General features: G+C 32.1%; 1 protein-coding gene across 11 annotated transcripts in view; it reads right to left on the bottom strand.

The window, feature by feature from the left end:
- Positions 1-724: 724 nt before the first annotated feature.
- LOC148618644 (uncharacterized) overlaps positions 725-18,796 on the bottom strand; it is a 45,247-nt gene continuing 27,175 nt past the window's right edge. For 10 of the 11 annotated variants that reach the window (XM_088577738.1, XM_088577746.1, XM_088577740.1 and 7 more), the window contains 4 exons: positions 14,245-14,318; positions 12,663-12,777; positions 10,784-10,824; positions 725-5,827 (listed from right to left, as the gene is read on the bottom strand). In XM_088577738.1, coding sequence (XP_088433864.1) covers positions 5,730-5,827; positions 10,784-10,824; positions 12,663-12,777; positions 14,245-14,318 — 328 coding nt within the window. In that variant the 3' untranslated portion in view covers positions 725-5,729. Of the gene's footprint in view, positions 5,828-7,827; positions 7,901-10,783; positions 10,825-12,662; positions 12,778-14,244; positions 14,319-18,796 lie in introns of all 11 variants that reach the window. The other variant, XM_088577745.1, reaches the window with a different exon arrangement.

The following is an 18,796-nucleotide window of genomic DNA, read 5'->3' as shown; positions in this document are numbered from 1 at the left end:
CTTCCCTGTATCAATTTGATCCGATGGAGCAGTGTAGCGAATAGTCGTCACATTCTGAGCGTTCGTATAATATTGATTTGTTGTGACGTGTGTCATTAATTTGATCCTCTATCCTACATACTAACACCTAAATGAACTGTCCCGTACTACCATACATCGTGTACTAGGTTACAGCCCTAGATTAATCCTACGAGGAGGAATGACCCGGCCAGCGATAGCTATATTTTTAAATGGCCTAGCTGGCCGAGTGGTCTAGGGCGCTGGACTTTGTGCAGGCAGTGTTGCCATAGATGTCACAGTGGTACAAGTTCGAGTCCAAAAATTTGTATCGCAAATTTGACAGTTCTAACATCGTTGGGAATTTTTCAGACCTCTCTATACGTTTACTGTATCTCCCTTGTATCAATTTGATCCGATGAAGCAGTGTAGCAAATAGAGTCGTCACATTCTGAGACGTTTGTATATATATACAACCGGCAGGATACCAACAGGTCTATAGTTATTTTAATTTAATCCGAAGGAACAGTAGCGAATAGAGTCGTCACATTCTGAGACGTATATATGTTTTTACGGCACCAATCAGCAGCATATTAAAGGTGGTATAGTAATATATAATTATGCAAATCAAATGCGAATGTCAAGTACTGAAATTACGAGTGCAAGAAGTCGCTAACAATATTAACGACTTAAAAACAGTAAATTAAGGAATATCACCACCAACAACTAAGTGTCAAACAGTTTATTTGATCGACAAGTAACAGCAATTGATAATAAAATGATTAGATCACAGCACCACGTAGAAACACTTTACCTTCATATAATAACCATCTCAATAATAATAAATGCTAAAAAGTACGCAGCTTGATATGACCACAGTGTTTGAATGCTGAACAGTTGGACTAGCTTGGCCACACTACAACATTAAAGCTTGATAATCTAAAATTAAAATTAGACCTATCAACTGTTCCATTCAGTCACTGCATGTAGGATCTAACAAAATCCCATTCTACTTTCAATTTCTGTTCTGATGACATTTTAGATGCGCCAATCGCATTTCATCTTTCATGATTTTGAAAACTTTATTCATAAGAAAAAAAAGAGGATTATGAAAAGGTCATTTGAAAAGAAAGTAGAATGAAGTGTTGTTGGATCCTATACACAGTGACTGAATGGAACAATTGATAGGTACTAATTTTAATCAGATTGGCCAATGTCAGGAAGTTAGGTATTGGATACAGCTCAATTTTGAATTGTGATTAACTATTCCACACAGCGTAACTTCCTAGCAGAGAATGAAAAAATGTTCATAAAACACACTATATTCAAGTTATTGTGCAGACAACACTTACACAAGGAAAATTCATGTCTCTGGTCCCTAATTCCTAAAGAATCAAAGTTGCAATGCTCTGCATCAATCCCAACCTACCACCTCTTCGTACAATACCACAGTGATCCATACACTTATACTCAAGTTTTGTAATGGAAAACATATGTTTACAGAAAAAGAATGATGATGACTCTGTGACCAATGATGATAGCTTCATACCATTTAATGACAGCATTTTCATGATTTTAAAAGCTATACAACTCCAAATGCAACAACTTAACAATAAAGAAGTAATCTGAAAGATGTATTTGATATATGGAGCATTGTCTTTTTCATAGAACACTTATACATTTAAAAATAAAAATTCTTCAAATTTAATTCTATTTAAGAACATGTGTTTAACAGTTTAATATTGGCTTTTACACGAAAAAAAATAGAATTTACAAGAATACCAGTTTTCACTTAAGCAGACAGTCTTTAAATTCTATTATCACTATATTAAAATTAAAATATACACATTGGAAAAGCACTGCTCTAGTTTTAAGATACAATATTGCTGTACATAAGCACTTTAAAGCTTAATTAGATGTAGCTGAATATGACTTTCTTTTATAAGTGCAGTTCTAAAAAAATATTGTACACATGGAAACTAAATTTTACATTTTCCTAATAAAATATGTCTAGAACAGGGGTTCCTAAAATGTCTTCCAATTTAGAATTTCCACATATCCTTCAATTTTCCCCAAATCTTTCCTCTCAAGTAAAAATAAATTATTGTTCAAAGATTATGTGTGGGGAAGACTTAGTTCCCCACAGTACACCAGGGGGCAACACTGGTCAATGAAACCAAGCCAAGAGAGTATATTCTTGCAATTAAAATGTGTGAAAAAAATAATAAATCACTTGGGAAAATAAATAAGTTAATGTAGAAGTCTTATTTAACATCAGTTTGTATACTCATTTCCTGTATATCTTTATTTTGTTGACAACCCTTTTTGCAAATATTCTGTGTGGAAGGGCAATTCAATTTTCTATTGTAGTTTATTATGAATATTAAAAAAATCTAAAAAAAGAATCTTAAAAAAAGTAATGCACCCCTCCAACTTTCTTTTAAGAAGACTTATATACAAAGCACAACCTTTCAGAAAATATCTCTACCTTCTACTTGCGGGATACTTCAAGGCATTACTTAACATAGACAAAGAAGTGAATACTGGTAAAAATGATTATTTCATTTACTGCTATTTTCAGATTTTATTAGACATTTTCTTCACTGAGTTATCGGTCCTTTAGGGAGAGCAAAGTTAACAGCTAGCATTCAAGCTTACTAATTGTAATATAATGTAAAAATAAAAACTCCTGAAAAACAAAACATAATACAATTCTTCATATAAATATATTACTCAGCTGCACAGAAAATAACTACTTTTTAAAGTTGTAATGCAGCGTTTGTTAAGAACAGAATCCAGGCTTGAATAAAGACCTGCTCTTTAAGCACACGATACGCCTGTTGCCCTTTTTACTTGTCCTTATGATTTAATGAAGTTATATGATCAACTAGAAATACTGTGAGCCCTGTCAAATACCCTACCACCTTCACCCCCCACCCCCCCAAAAAAAGTAAATAAAAAATGCACAAAAAATTTGGCTCTATCATAACAAATGGTTCGTTTTCAATGTTTCTTCAATGAAAAAATTTCCTTGGCCGTTTCTACCCTTTTTTAAAGAGTAAAACTTCATAACATGGAAATGTAAAATTTGACATTTAAACAAATCGGAAGGAAGCTTGCTTCAATAGATATGAACAATTCAAGAAAGTTTCATAAAAGTTAGTAAAAAGTGTTTTCGAGTTCTTGTGCGAAAATGTGAAAATCCCCTTTTTAAAGTAAAAATATTGATAACAAGGAAATGAAAAATCTGAAATTTATAAAAAATCAAAAGGGAGTTATGTCAATAAATATGAACAATTCAAAAAAGTTTCATAAAAATTGATGAAAGTGTTTTTGAGTTATTGTCCAAAAATTTCAAAATCCCCCTTTTTTAAGTATAAAAAATCATTACACAGAAACGAAAAATATTAAATTTGTAAAAATCAAAAGGGAGCTTATGTCAATAGGTATAGACAATTCACCAAAGTTTCATAAAAATTGATGAAAGTGTTTTTGAGTTATTGTCCAAAAACTTTAAAATCACCCTTCTTTCAGTATAAAAATTCATAACATAGAAATGAAAAATCTGAAATTTATGAAAATCGAAAGGGAGCTTACATCAATAGATATGAACAATTCACCAAAGTTTCATAAAAGTTGGTGAAAGTGTCTTTAAGTTATTGTCTGAAATGTTGACAACGTACAGACGGATGGACGGACAACGGTATACCATAATACATCCGGTCTTAGACAGGTGTATAAGTACTCAAAATTGCACACAAATGGTAAACCATTTTTTCTGATTGTTTTATATTTGTGTTGTTGTTAAAATTAGTGTTCTTATCAATATTGTAGAAATAAAGAATAACTGTCTATAATGATAAAATGTTAGTTCCTAATCTAGGTACATTTATTTAAGCGAGAACGAAGGGTTTTATTTGTTTTGACCAATTTCTGGCCCTGTTCTGCAGTGAAAATTTAGGCTTACTAACTAAACTGTCTTATTTATATAATTATTTTAAAAAATATGACTTAACCCAAACAAAAGCATTAAAGAGTTGTTACATCAATAACGTTTCAAAATGATGTAACAAATTACCATTACTATTGAATTCTTAATTTCTTATGAAACTGAATGATTGTAGGTGACTTTTCAATCAAGAAATATTGGCCACATCCTTTGACAAACATTTTGTTTTGATAGAATACATATTTATGGCTAAATCATGTAAGTTATGTAAATATTTAAGTTGTTGATACATGTGGCCAATGTCTGGCAGTCAGGTATTGTTCACAAGTATTGTGCGCATTTTATGTGCATTTTGCACATCTTTTTCCATATTGGGCATGCATTGACTGCGAAAAGGTTTTGTTAGACAATAAGCACAAATTTTACTAAAATTTATGTAATATCTACATTGATATGATTTTATTTTCAGGTCCGACTTTGATATCAATTAAACGTAAACCTTTTCTTTGTGCAATCTTAACATTACTTCCTTTTCAAATAAAACTTCAGGCCACACATTACTCTTAGTCCATTGTCAAAAGGTTGGTTACTTTCATACCTAGTGGTATAATCAAATGCTTGCAATCCATCAATACAAGCATATATTACTTTTTAATGGCCTGAAAACGTTACTGGTTCAATAAAAATGTCTTTTGGCAAAATAAAAAAAAACCTGAAATTGTTCACCAATAAATATTGTGATAATGATAAAATTTGCCAATGTTGAGAGTATTCTTGTACAAATGTCAAAAGCAGCCAAAATATATCATTTATAAAAAGTAATATTAAACATAAAAAATGTAAAAAAGCAAAATGTGGAGATAATGGAAAAATAAAAGATATGTAAAAAAAAATAATTGGTCCCATGTTTACATTGTCAAATAAATATCATCTAAAAATATAAAAACATCCAAGAAATAACTGAAAACCAACTTAGATTTGCAGGTCAATGTTTTATTTTGCATTTTTTGAGAATTATTAAAGTTTATAATGATATTTTTTCTTGACTGACAAGAAAATTTGCTATGTATTATGTTTAATGATAAGCATTAGCAATGAAAAAAAAAAATCACCTGCAAAAATCAGTCGGATAATAGTGATTTCTTTCAGTTTTAAAAGATATCAATTCGATGTTTCACTTTAGAAAATCAAGTTAACCATATAAATTTTCACAAATCTGACAGTTCTAACATAATTTGGAATTTTTCAGACCCTTATATGCTTATATAATCTTTCTTGTATCAATATGATCCGATGTAGCAGTGTAGCGACAGGCATCACATTCTGAGACGTACGTTTAATATCAGTAGCATATACACAATAGTAAGCATAATAGGTAGACAAACGTACCAACCAGAACTTAATTACCCCACACTATTGTTCGCAGGCATAATGCAAATCAACTTGAATTTGTTAATGCAGAGGACAAATCCATCATTTTTTGCAAAAATAATTCTGTCAAAACCAAGAAAAATATTTTTTTTTTACATTTCAAGAGTGTTATTGTCGAAAGACAGAAACATTGTAAAGAAAAAAAAATCAAAATAGGTTTGTGTCCTAATCATTCACTACAAGACAACTTCTCTAATGGTGGACACCTAGTATAAAGGGGAGATGATTTTATATTTTGCACATAAAATTAGCAATAGAATATGACATCTTGTAAAACATGTTGTGTATAACATGTACATAGTTAAAATAGCTGTAACCAAGGTTCTTCCACAACTAACTACAATGATCAAAGTTACAATAGCTTTCCTTTCTTTCTTTTCTTTTTCTTTGTCTTTGTGTATTTAGCTTCCTTTTCATGAAATGAAATATGACCACTTTCATCTGTCAATGCTGAAAAAAAAAATAGCATGAAATAATTAAATTGTCTACTGTGTATCATATGACACAGTCAAAGACATTCTTTACACAATATGAAATTCAGTGAAAAAAACTCAACAGCATTTTTGTTGGTTTTTTTTTCAGAGTACCTTTCAAGTGAAGAAAAATATCTTCTAGATTTTACATTACTGTATTAAGCAAAAGTTAAAAAAAAGGAAATGATTTTAGGCTTAGCTTATGATAGAAGGAGCTATTAGTACTAACACTGGCAATACACCATTATGTTTTTATGCCACTATAGAATTGGGCTTTTTATTCAAATAACACCTAATAAATTGATTTAGTTTTACCTCCTAAAGCATTCATTTCAGAATAAGAATGACTGATCAATCTGACAGACCCTGCTTTGTACTAGTCTGACATGACAAGCCTTATTTTAATGTACTAGCTCACAGAAGCAAGAGCCTGCAGATAGTCATGTCATACACTCTCTGATCCATTAGCCTGACCAACCAGTCAGCACTCTATCTCTGATATGCAACATGCCTGGCAAAGCTGAGCAATTATTCAAAAGGAGATAAGTAGCAATTTCATCTAATACACTTTCATAGGCTACATTACAAGGGTTATCTTTTATGGTATCAAAGTCTTTAAGAGAGGAGCAGAAACATCATAAATTGTCCTTTAATAACTCTGAGCTGTTGTAAATATATGAATAAATGAAGATATTTGAAGAGTTCTTCAAACCAAAAAGGGAGAGTCGCATTTACCAGTACTTTCCTGTATCTCTTATATAAGATAGAAGCTGAAATTTGCAACAATATCCTTAAGTGCTGAAGGCAGCATTGATTGCCAAATTTTTGGCTTGATAAGATTAATTAACAAAATATTTAAGTTGTATCCCTAAAGATTACTTTGATCAAATTGTATTTCAATTGGCTGAAGTGAAAGAATTACCAGTTGGGTACAAAGTTAAGGCTATTCCTCACATAGACCTATAGTGAAGGTAAGCAAAATAAAAAGCATTAAACAAATTGTTTCACACTTAACATTTCCTGAAATGATTCTTGAAAACATTCCTTTTCTCAATGAATCATGTATACAGCATACCAAACGTGTAATATGTTTGGTACTTCCATATATATATGTGTCGACTAATGAGTTCATGCCACTACTGGTAGACCAAAGGTCCCCAAGGGTATTTTCCACCCAAGTAGTAAGACGTGTCAACCAATTCATAACAGATTATTTACTAAAATTTGCAGTATTAAATAAAATTCAAAATCCCTAAAACAGAGGCATTAATGTAATATATTGGTATCTTCTCGAAGCTGAGTTTGGCTTCCTATTTCAATAATTTTATTTTAAATACTTCTCGAATACAATTTATTTTTGGATAAATCTTTCTATGTATTTCCTTTTAATACTGTTTATGAGAGGTAACTCCTTGAAACAGCATCTCTAAATTTGCAATATTCATATGAGTTGTATTTTTGTATTATTCAGGTTAATTTAATTGCATGCATTGTAATTATTGGAGTTATATCCCTTTGCATGGCAGCAATGAAGGTTTGATGTTAATATATAAATAACTTATTAATGTGATAGAAAATATAAAAACGTGAAGGAAAGCCATACATGCTGTTCACACATTTAAATATCTGTGCAAAAAGCTTAGAACTGGATAAATTTTGGTATTCCAAAAACTTCAATCTTTGATAAAACTTATATTTTCTGAAGTGTTTGAATAACAGCATTCAACTGAAAATCAGCAATATTACCCTATTAAAGTTTGAAAACAACCAATACTAACCAATAAATACATGCTTCATTAAAACTTTAAAAAGAAAAACAATTCATTAATCAAGAATCATAAATTTATTTTCATTCAAATTGAATAAAAAATAAGATTGACTAATTAAATATATGTATACAATTATCATTATTTGGATTTCCACAAACTGTAAAAGAGTTAGAAACATTTCAACAATGTTAATGATCAGTGAGATTACCTAGCTAGCTTTAATATAAATCTTAGCAGTTTAATACAGGGTCTTTTCTGTTTCTTACGACACTCAGAATGACCTTGAAATGGACATGAAATGTAACAAAATTAATTTCTTTCTGAAACCTAAAATGATTTATATCCCTGTACTAATAATTTTTTTTTATATTTTGTTTGGTTGGTTACATGTCTTTACAAATCCTAGATTCCCTGATGTTGCTAGGCCATATAACCAGGTGAATTTAACAAATCCTATTTTCCCGGATGTTGCTAGGCCATATAACCAGGTGTATTTAAAAAATCCTAGATTCCTGGATGTTGCTAGGCCATATTACCAGATGTATTTAACAAATCCTATATTCCTGGATGTTGCTAGGCCATATAACCAGGTGTATTTAAAAAATCCTATATTCCTGGATGTTGCTAGGCCATATAACCAGGTGTATTTAACCATTTCCCTGTTGAACATCACACACTATATACCCCAGTGATACTAGGCCATATAACCAGGTGTACTTAACCATTTCCCTGTTGAACATCACACGATATATACCCTGGTGTTGTTAGGCCATACAACCAGGTGTATTTAACCATTTCCCTGTTGAACATCACACCAATATATACCCAGGTGTTACTAGGTTATATATCAGGTGTATTCAACATAATGTTCATTTCAAAGATATCATGTTAAGTTAAGGTTATTAGAAAAAAAATTGAAAGACTTTCTAGCACCAATGGAAACCTGTTACCAAATGATCTTTTCTTTAATCTGCTTTTATCATAGATGTTATTGTTGCTTTTTCCATAAACAGTAGGTAAATACTACAATATGAAGTTATGACACAATAACAATGAAACAAACATGATAAATTCAAAAGAAAGCACTCTTAAACCCTGGTAAAAAAAGTACCACAGATAAATCCTGAATTACCTCAGACCTCAAACTATCAGAATAGTACAAAGGAAAACATTACTTTTACATGCTTTATTTTTGCCCCTTTAGTAAAAAATTGAGAATAAATTCCTTACATGTGTTTATATTTGTAAATTAACAGATATGAACGTTAGTAACTATTTAATCCCTGCTTCCAGAATGTGAAAAAATAATATGCAACTGTGCTTAAGCATACAATGTACCAGTCCCATTTTTTCAGTGTAAAAAGTCCAATATCACTAAAAGTTTAGACTTAAGTGTATGGCAATACAAAGTCCCCTACTGACAGAAAAATCTGTTGAAGAGAACAGAATGCTAACTTTATGCAAATTTGTTAATCAGAAAAGTGTGGGAAATTCACAGTCTGCATTAATTTTCTAACGGAAATGACTCAACAAAAATAACCAAAAGGCCAAAACAAAAATAACTAAAAGGCCAAAACAAAAATAACCAAAAGGCCAAAACAAAATTAAAATTTGACTAGTTATAGAAGTGCAATGAACAAATATCAAATGTATATTTGAAACCATGACGAAGAAAGTGAAAATTAATTTGCCAGACCGATGGATGGACTGATAAACCAAGAATACCCTTTGGCAAAAGCTGCCAGTAGGGGTTTAATGAAAACCTCCCTCACTGTTGGGGATAGAAGGACTTACAGTGCCTTACCATGGTAAGCATATCAAATAGATAACAGTCCTGAAAGCCTTGATGAATGATTATACAGGGATAAGCAGGTTACTACATTACTTTTTATGGCAGGCGGGAAGTCTAGTGGTATGAAAAAGCAAGTAACTATGGATCCAATGAAGATTGGTGAGAATGTAACGATTCACTATAACTTTGATAAGCGAAGTTCAATGGTATTTATGAAAGGAAAAAACCAAAAAAAATTATATACTTTCTGGTCTTATAAAATAAGCACTAAAAACTAAAATATTGAAAATTATTTTTTTCTAAGAAATATGCAATTTATTTCTTACCACTGACAGTAAAAAAATCTGTGTAATGTTTTTCAATATGAGAAATAATTCATAAAAAATAGGTTTCAAATGTTTCAGTGAGTGATTTTTACATGTCTTTTTTTAATTATGAACTTCATCCAGGGAAATAGAATTTAAGCTGTTGATTATAGCATAGACAATTTAGAATAATATGAAAAGACAGGAAACCCACTCAAAGGGTTAAATCACTGCTCATATCTAAAAAAATACTGAGAATGAGAGAAAATAAGATTTGGTGTTTAAATACAATACACATATAATTACAATATCATATATACAGTACATATGAATAATCCCCTTGTTTCTGAATACATTGATAGTGGATGGAGTCATCCTAACAGTAATCAATACAATTTGACCTATGACCTAAGATGCACTTAGAACCAGATTTCTCAGTCTAACAGGAAGTTGTAATATCAAGTAAGGACCTTAACTAGTTTTGTATCTTAAACCAAAAAAATATACGTGGCAGAAATTTTAAATTTGGTTAAATTTTAAAGAAAAATAAATCTTAGTTCATAATGTTAAACTGTAAAAGGCAAAATAATATCAATAAACTTGATCCTTCTACAGGTTACACCTGCCTCATATTAAATCTGTGTTGAAAATGGCAAAAAAAATTATTTCTAAAATTCACACTATAAGATATTGATCAGTTTGGTATGAGTAAAATTTCTGACATTTTAAATCTAATGTCTTTCTATCAGATCTCAACATAACTGCCAATTAAATGTCACAGTACCTGCTAGTTTATAAATGTCATACTTCGCACCTGAAATTTCTTACCTTTGAAGGTATAACAAATCAACAGAAAATATTACTTAAGACCATCAAATTATGACATTTAAAGTAATCATGTTTATCTGACTTAAGAAGAAAGGGACTTCAGGACCTGCAGAACTAAATTTTGAAATGAGGACCAATTATTTTGACATGACATTTTGTTGAACAGAGACCATTCTCTCAATTTGACCTTCAAGCAGGTTTGACCTTATTTCCCTTAAATCCATTCTTCTTAAGCTTACCTTGTAATGCCATAGCAATATCTTTATCTTCCTCTTCATACCTACAACAAAACACTTGTTATTGTATATAGTCTGAAATCATTGCAATGTTGTACATTTGTATTTATTTTTTGATAAACCTTGATGCATATAGATTTTCAGTCATCCATTGCATGCAGTGTGTCCATCCAGGTGGCTAAAGTTTATATCTCATTGTTTTTTTTATTTGTTAATTTTTGTTTTCAAATTAAACTGGGTCACATAACAAGAGGCTCCCAGGAGACTGAATCGCTCACCTGGTTAAAGTTTGTCTTTCAAGGGCAATGAATTTAACAAGGAGTTGTCCAATAATTTTGACTCAAGAAGACTTTGGTAGGACTATCATAAGGATCATGTCAAAGATAGAAAGTTTCTTTCTATCTATTACAGTTTTCAAGATATTGGCTAAAAACTGTAAAAAAAGAAACCTGTCATTTTTCCATCTTTCAAGGGCAATAACTCTTACAAGGAGTCACCTGACAATTTTGATCCCTGAAGACTTTTGAAGGCCTTATAATAATGGTCATTTCAGCTACAGAAATAATTTTGTTAACAGTTTTGGAGATGTATGCGAAAAACTACTGTCTGATCCCTATGTTTTATTTTTAGAGATAACATCAAAATCAACAAAAAACGTCCAAAATGGGTAACACCTCCAACATGGCTGAACAGATTAAAATGAAAATTTTTACCACAGATAGACCTCATCATGCTGAACACTTTAACACCATGTTAGAATTGGCTAAACCTTACGATTTTGGAGATATATACAAAAAACTACTCTCTGACCCCTATGTTCTATTTTAGTAACAGCATCCATATTTTTCAATGATCAAAAATCCCCTAACCAATTCTATGCACGATATCCCAAGGACCTTTCATACTAAGTTTGGTTCCAATTGGTCAAGTAGTGTCAGAAGAGAAGATTTTTAAAAGAAATAACAATAACATTATAAATAGCAAAAAAATGTCAAAAAAGAGCAATAACTCCAACATGGCTGAACAGATTAAAATGAAAATTTGACTACAAATAGATCTTATCATGTTGAACACTTTTATCCCATGTCAGAATTGGGCCAAAGCTAAGGATTTTGGAGATATATGCAAAAAACTACTCTCTGACCTCTATGTTCTCTTTTTAGTAACAGTGGTCATGTTTTTAGACGGATCAAAAATCCCAACATCAGTTCTATGCATGATACCCCAAGGAACATTCATACCAGGCTTGGTTCTTATTGGTCCAGTAGTTTCAGAGAAGAGTTTTGAAAAATTGTTAACAACGACAACAACGGGCAATGATGGACACCAAGTGATGGCAATAAAAAGGAAACTTTTAGTACAGCGCAAGATTTTTTTCCCCAAATATACATATTCATCGCCTCTCTCTTTCCTTTCTCCAATCTCTTGTACATTCTACTTCAATCATTCACTAATCCTATACTATCAATGGCTACCTATACATCTAGTGAATTTTGTAATTGATTTGACACTACTCCAGCTTTTTTTTTCGTAACTCTGCTTTACCATAACCTACTTGTACCCACTTTGTAGTGTTTACCACATCAAACACACCACATTTAAATAATTTGGTACCACACACTAAAAATTCCTTTCTCCATTTTTTCGACTCTGCTAGGGCATAATTAAACCCTTACCTCATCCTATCTTCATAAATACTGTCAACAATATTTCGACTCTGCCAGGGCCTAAATAATCCCTTACCTCATTCTATCCTCACCAATACAGTTAACAATGATATTTCACAGGGTGACAACATCTAATAAATCCTTACCTCATCCTATCCTCATCAATACTGTCAATGATGATATTTTGCTGACTGACAACATCTAATAATCCTTACCTCATCCTATCCTCATCAATACTGTCAACGATGATATTTCGCTGATTGACAACATCTAATAATCTTTGTATCAAATGTTCTTCTTCTTTTTTGTCTTCAGCAGTCTTATCTGATTCTGTGAACAAAAATAAACATCATTTCAAGGTTAATAACACAAAATCAATTTAAAATAAACAGCTTTGCAAAAGCATGTGGTACACTGCCTTCTATTTCATGATTAATGCCTATCATAACTCTCACAGTATAAATAACACCAAGTCTCTCACACAACTATTCCTAACCATCACAACTCACACAGTATAAATAACACCAAGTCTCTCACACAACTACTCCTAGCCATCATTTACTCTCACAGTATAAATAACACCAAGTCTCTCAAACTAACTAATCGTAGCCATCATTTACTCTCACAGTATAAATATCAGCAACACTTAGTCTCTCGTACTACTCGTAGTCATCATAACTCTCTTAGTATAAATAACTAAGTCTCTCACACCAACTACTCCTAGCCATCATTTATTCTCACAGTATAAATAACTAAGTCTCTCACACCAACTACTCCTAGCCATCATTTATTCTCACAGTATAAATAACACCAAGTCTCTCACACAACTACTTGTAGCCATCATAACTCTCATAGTATAAATAACACCAAGTCTCTTACACAGCTATTCCTAACCATCACAACTCTCACAGTATAAATAACACCAAGTCTCTTACACAACTACTCGTAGCCATCATAACTCTCACAGTATAAATAACACCAAGTCTCTTACACAACTATTCCTAACCATCACAACTCTCACAGTATAAATAACACCAAGTCTCTCACACAGCTATTCCTAACCATCACAACTCTCACAGTATAAATAACACCAAGTCTCTCACACAACTACTCCTAGCCATCATTTACTCTCACAGTATAAATAACACCAAGTCTCTCACACAACTACTCGTAGCCATTATAACTCTCATAGTATAAATAACACAAAGTCTCTTGCACTTTTATTTTTTATTTCTTACCCCAATATTTGCTAGCCTAATTTAGCTCTTGGAGGTAAAGGTATGTTCTAAATCAATAGCACATCAGTTTCAGAGAAGAAACTTCATTTAAGTCACCAAAGAATGAAAGATTTGTGTGTTATAGTACCTCAGTACAAGAAATTGACATGTAAAACATCATAATTTTGAAATTCCCTCCATAATTTTTTTTTATTTCTGTCAGCTTTTTAGAGGATGAAAACCTACTGATTAATTCTATTTTTCCTTAATTCCTGTTGTACAGCAGATCAATAAAAGATGAGATTAATGGGTGGAAATCAACAGTTTATGAGATATTGTATCACACTACCAATAAAATTTAGAGTGTAAGGATATCTTTCAATTGGTAAAGTTTCATCAAGATTTGTCCAGCAATTTTCCAAATATACCCTGGACAAAGGTTGGTGTCACAAGATAGAAGAAGATAAAAACAGCAGAATAAGAATGGCAGTTTTAGAGACTAAACCAATTGCTTAATTCAAGGTGTATCTTTGAAGAAGAAAAAAAACAAACAGTAGTTACCCCATTTTGATAACCTTACCTTTTTTTAACATGAGGTCCCTAAGCTGATTGTCAATCTCATGCTGTTCATTTTCTAATTCTTGGGCTCTTGATCTGCAAAAGACAAAAAAGTTATTTCTATAGAAATCAATAGTGGACTTTTCCTTCTTTCATAACCATTCAACTTGGAATAAAATGTTTCCTACAGAAAGACAAAATCATTGATATCTAAACAATAGGTGCAACTGGCTACAAAATGGCCACCTAAGAAAATATTAATACTGCCAGCCAACTCAGTAGCTTTCATCTTCATTAGTCTTCTATTCTGTCAAGTGAATATATCAGATTAAAAAAATGATGAATACAATATAGTGTCTAAAATCAATTTCATGGATACATTTTTCACACTTTTCTGTCCACCAAGAAAATAGCAAGAATAAGTTCACCATGAAGTCCTGATTTATTACACTTGTATATAAGTTTTACATGTTTGTCCAAGATCCTAAACTATGTGTGAAGATAATAATTCAAGTGTAAATATCAAGTCAAAGGTATGAAGGTCAAATTTCAGGTGAAAATATCACATCGCAGGTGTAAATTTCAGGCCTGCAGACTGGTTACATCTATACATCTTACAGAGATGGGGTAATTGTAACACTACTTGTCTGTAATTGACAAGATTTATTCAAATCATCATTGTAATCATTATTCATTAAAAAATCTAACTATAATACATGTAATTTAATTCAATCAATTACTTTTCATAATATTTCTTTTTAAATACATTTTACTGGAAATAAATTTAAACAATGTTTTAAGGTATTGCATCCAAAACCATAAATATTTTGTTCAAATCTAAAAAAGTATGTTTCTTAAATAGTGTTTTTCTCAATTTTATAATGTATCACAAAATATGAATTCAAGTCAAACAAAAAGCATTTTGTAGAAAAAAAATTGGCTAGAAAGAGTAATCAAGGGAACCAAGGTTATAGCGGTAATCAAAAGAATGTAATCCAGGGACAAAGACCAGACATGGAAAACAGACATACACAACAAAGAACATAAAGTAACTAAAATCATACATACAAAGTAACAAAAGTAAATGAGCAACTCGGACTCCACTAAAAACTGGGAGCATGGACCAGGTGCACCGGTAGGGTAAGCATCCTCTGCTTTTCTAGAAACACCCGCCGAGTTGCTCATAAAAAGTCAAGTCCGGGGTAGACAAACGAGGAAAGGAAAATTATGACCCGTTGAATAAATCAGTCTTCATGGTGCTGATGGATACACCATAACGATCCACGAGTTCATGATGACGACCATAAAACTTCTGTAGTGATGACTTCAATCTTGTAGCAACATAACCCTGTTCCAGAAGCCTATTTGTTAGAGTTCTAGCGCGATACAAAAAGTCTGCATAGTTTCGGCAAGCTCTGGCATAACGTATGAGTTGTGATATGAACACTCCATATGCAGGAGCCGAAGGGATGTTGCCACAGATGAAAGGAAAGTTGACAATTCTGAATGAAAAGTCATCAAGTTTGTTCAATAGTTTTCCTTTACCATCGATTTCTAAGTGTAGGTCAAGATATGAGGCTGACTTCACAGTGTCTGTAGTATCCTTTATCTCAAGTTCTTTTGGGTAGATGCGATGTATCAAATCCCCGAAATTAGGATTGTTTAAAGATAACACGTCATCTATATAGCGGAAACTGAGATTGAAGGATCTAGCCAAACAATATTCTTTCTTTCTGATCAGATCAGCTATAAAGTCAGCCTCATAAGAGTGAAGGAATAGGTCAGCTAGTAAAGGAGCACAATTTGTTCCCATTGGAATGCCAACCGTTTGTTGAAAAACACGTCCACCACACTGGACAAATATGTTGTCGATTAAAAATTCCAGCATTTTGTAAACATCACCCTTGTATATTTGGAAGATGATTTGGAATTATTTCTTACAAAGTATGAGGAATCTCTACCAAGAACTATATATTTATATCTAGGTGTACCATCTTTTTTGGAAAAACAATGATGTATAATGTTTTTAAGTCGGGATTTTAACTAAGTATGGAGAATAGAAGTATACAGTGTTGAAAAATCATAGATTTTAATGCTATTATATTCAGATAATAGTCTTGAACTGATTGTCTCCAAAAGATCTTTAGAATTTTTCAGGATCCATATTGAATTAATACCACTACGGGAGTAACAAGTGTTGTGGTAGGACTGTAGACCGTCTTTGACAGTTGTGAGTATAGAAGTTAAGAGTTTCGAAAGAGGTTTGGTGGTACATTTTGCAGATCCAGCTATGAAACGTTGTTTGTATGGATTCATGTGAAGTTTAGGAATCCAGTACATAGACGGTAAATCACAATCATCGTCCTTGGTAGAGAGACCAAAAGAGGATAGCACAGATTTATGATGTTCCACAATCTCTTCTTTGGAAAGAGTGGTAGCAGTGTAGGTCTTATCACTGCTATTATTTTCTACGTCTACCTCTGATAATAAACATTGGATATAAAACGTTTTGCAGACAAAAACAATGTTGTTTTGGGCTTTGTCTGCTGGTACGACAACATATTTGTCATGTATAGTAGACAATATTTTTGCTATATTTCGGGGTCTTTGAAAACTGATGTAGCCTGGGCACTCATTGACCTACTTAAAACTTTCATTCGTTTCAAAATTAAAGACCTCACGGCCTTCAACCACTCTGACAGAGAATCAATGTCTTCTTGTTCTCGTTTTATCCATTTTCTTGCATAGTCCTCGACGGCATCCATAAGAACTTTAAAGTTATAATTCCAATTTATGGAGCATGGTTCACGGTACTTGGGACCTTTAGAAAGGATATTACGCAGAGAATTGTTTTCGATAATGGTTAAATCTCCCGTAGCGACGTGACCAGAAGGACCATATTTGAATGGAGAGGTTTTGCAAGAACAGTCAGGTGGTTTAGCCTTGAAGTCCTCAATCTCGAGGTTCTGCAATAGCCTTTTATAATTGAAAATTTTGGATGTGATGGGTGAAGTATAGGAATATGAAACAATTGGTATGGATTTGTCTTTGAAATATGAGGGAATTTTGTAGGTAACGTATTTGTGATGGAGGATGTTAGCCAAATTAATTGCATCTATACCTTTGTTGACAAACTGTAGTGGAAGAAATGATCGTTTTTCTTCATCTTGACTTTTCACACAAACTGGTTTAAAGAGTCTGTGGAAACCAATATCCAAAATGATGGCAACAAGTCTGTATAATGAAGAGGTGGGGTCAGAAACAGGAGTGTCAAGACTTCTTTTGTAAAGGGAGTGTAGTAGAGTGAGAGGTATAGAATAAAGTTAGGTTCTAATGTGATGAAGTCCAAGAGGTTTTTGTATGAAACGAAGGAGACCATCAATGGAGACATCATGTAACTTAGGTGACGTATAGTGGTGATGGCCATGACTCCTTTCCCGTCTTGGATTTTTGTCAAATAAATTCATCACATTTATGTTATTGTTATACTGGCTTGAAATGTTTCCTATACTTTTGATGTTGTCATTGCATCCGTAAGGTATTGCAGTACCTAGTCTGCGTATCCAGTACTCCTCTCTTTCCCTACGATAGTTTTTACTTAGAATGGGACTGTTCGTAGGATGGTAAATTTTTTCTAAAATATGAACTTTCATGGAGAGGATTGAATGATCTTGTTGATTAAAGTGTTGATAAATTGTCGGGAATTTGGTGGTGTTAATTCTCGAACGATGACCACACATTCTTTTATTCAATCGTTCTTGCGTTTCTCCAACATATATTAAACCACATAAGTTGCATTCTAATCCATATATTAAGTTTGTTGATTTGCAACTTAAGTCATCGTGACTTCTTGTATGGAAGTATCTAAATCCCATACTGACAAACCAACAATATTAATAGTAATCAGGTGTATTTACAATTACTTTACCAATGTATTCATTAATCTAATCAGTCACTTTCCCAAATGCTGTAATCATCAATTGAATTTATTAATCATTAATCCATTGCAAATCAAAGTTATTGGACCCATCACTGATATCTTAACTAACTGTCTATGAAAATATCATGACTATGTCATTCTTATAACACATCTACAACTGTGTTATTCTCTCAAAAAAAAATCTCCCTGCAGTCAGGCATTTACAAAGTTGGGACAATATACATGAATTAAAGATTTTTTGTTTTTTTTGTTATTTTTGCCCATAAAATTTGATTGCCTTATAATGTGTTAAAAATAAATCTGGTACCTTTTTTAGACAAAAAAAAACTGTCTTTTAATAAAGTCAATTACTTTGTCCAAATGAAATAGGATATTTGTATATCAAAATCTGGTTTACAATGTCTGACACCTTTTATTTTCCCCATGATATCATGGTCTTACTATAAAAAACATGTGATTACGCCTGCCTTAAATTACTTCCAAAATAAAATGGTCCCCCATAATAAAATTCCAAAAATCTTCCCAAAAAATTCCTCACAAAACAATCCAGAATAAGGTTAATCACACAGGTAGTTAAGCATGTCTTATAGTGTTTCTGTTCAAATAACACTGGTTAATGGGTTATGTTTTTTTT

Source organism: Perna viridis, chromosome 4, assembly GCF_037379345.1.
Source record: "Perna viridis isolate PV_CMFRI_1.1 ecotype Kerala chromosome 4, ASM3737934v1, whole genome shotgun sequence".
In the NCBI taxonomy this organism is placed as follows: Eukaryota; Metazoa; Mollusca; class Bivalvia; order Mytilida; family Mytilidae; genus Perna; species Perna viridis.
The sequence above is the reverse complement of the archived record's forward strand: the minus strand, read 5'-3'. Positions and strand labels throughout refer to the sequence as shown.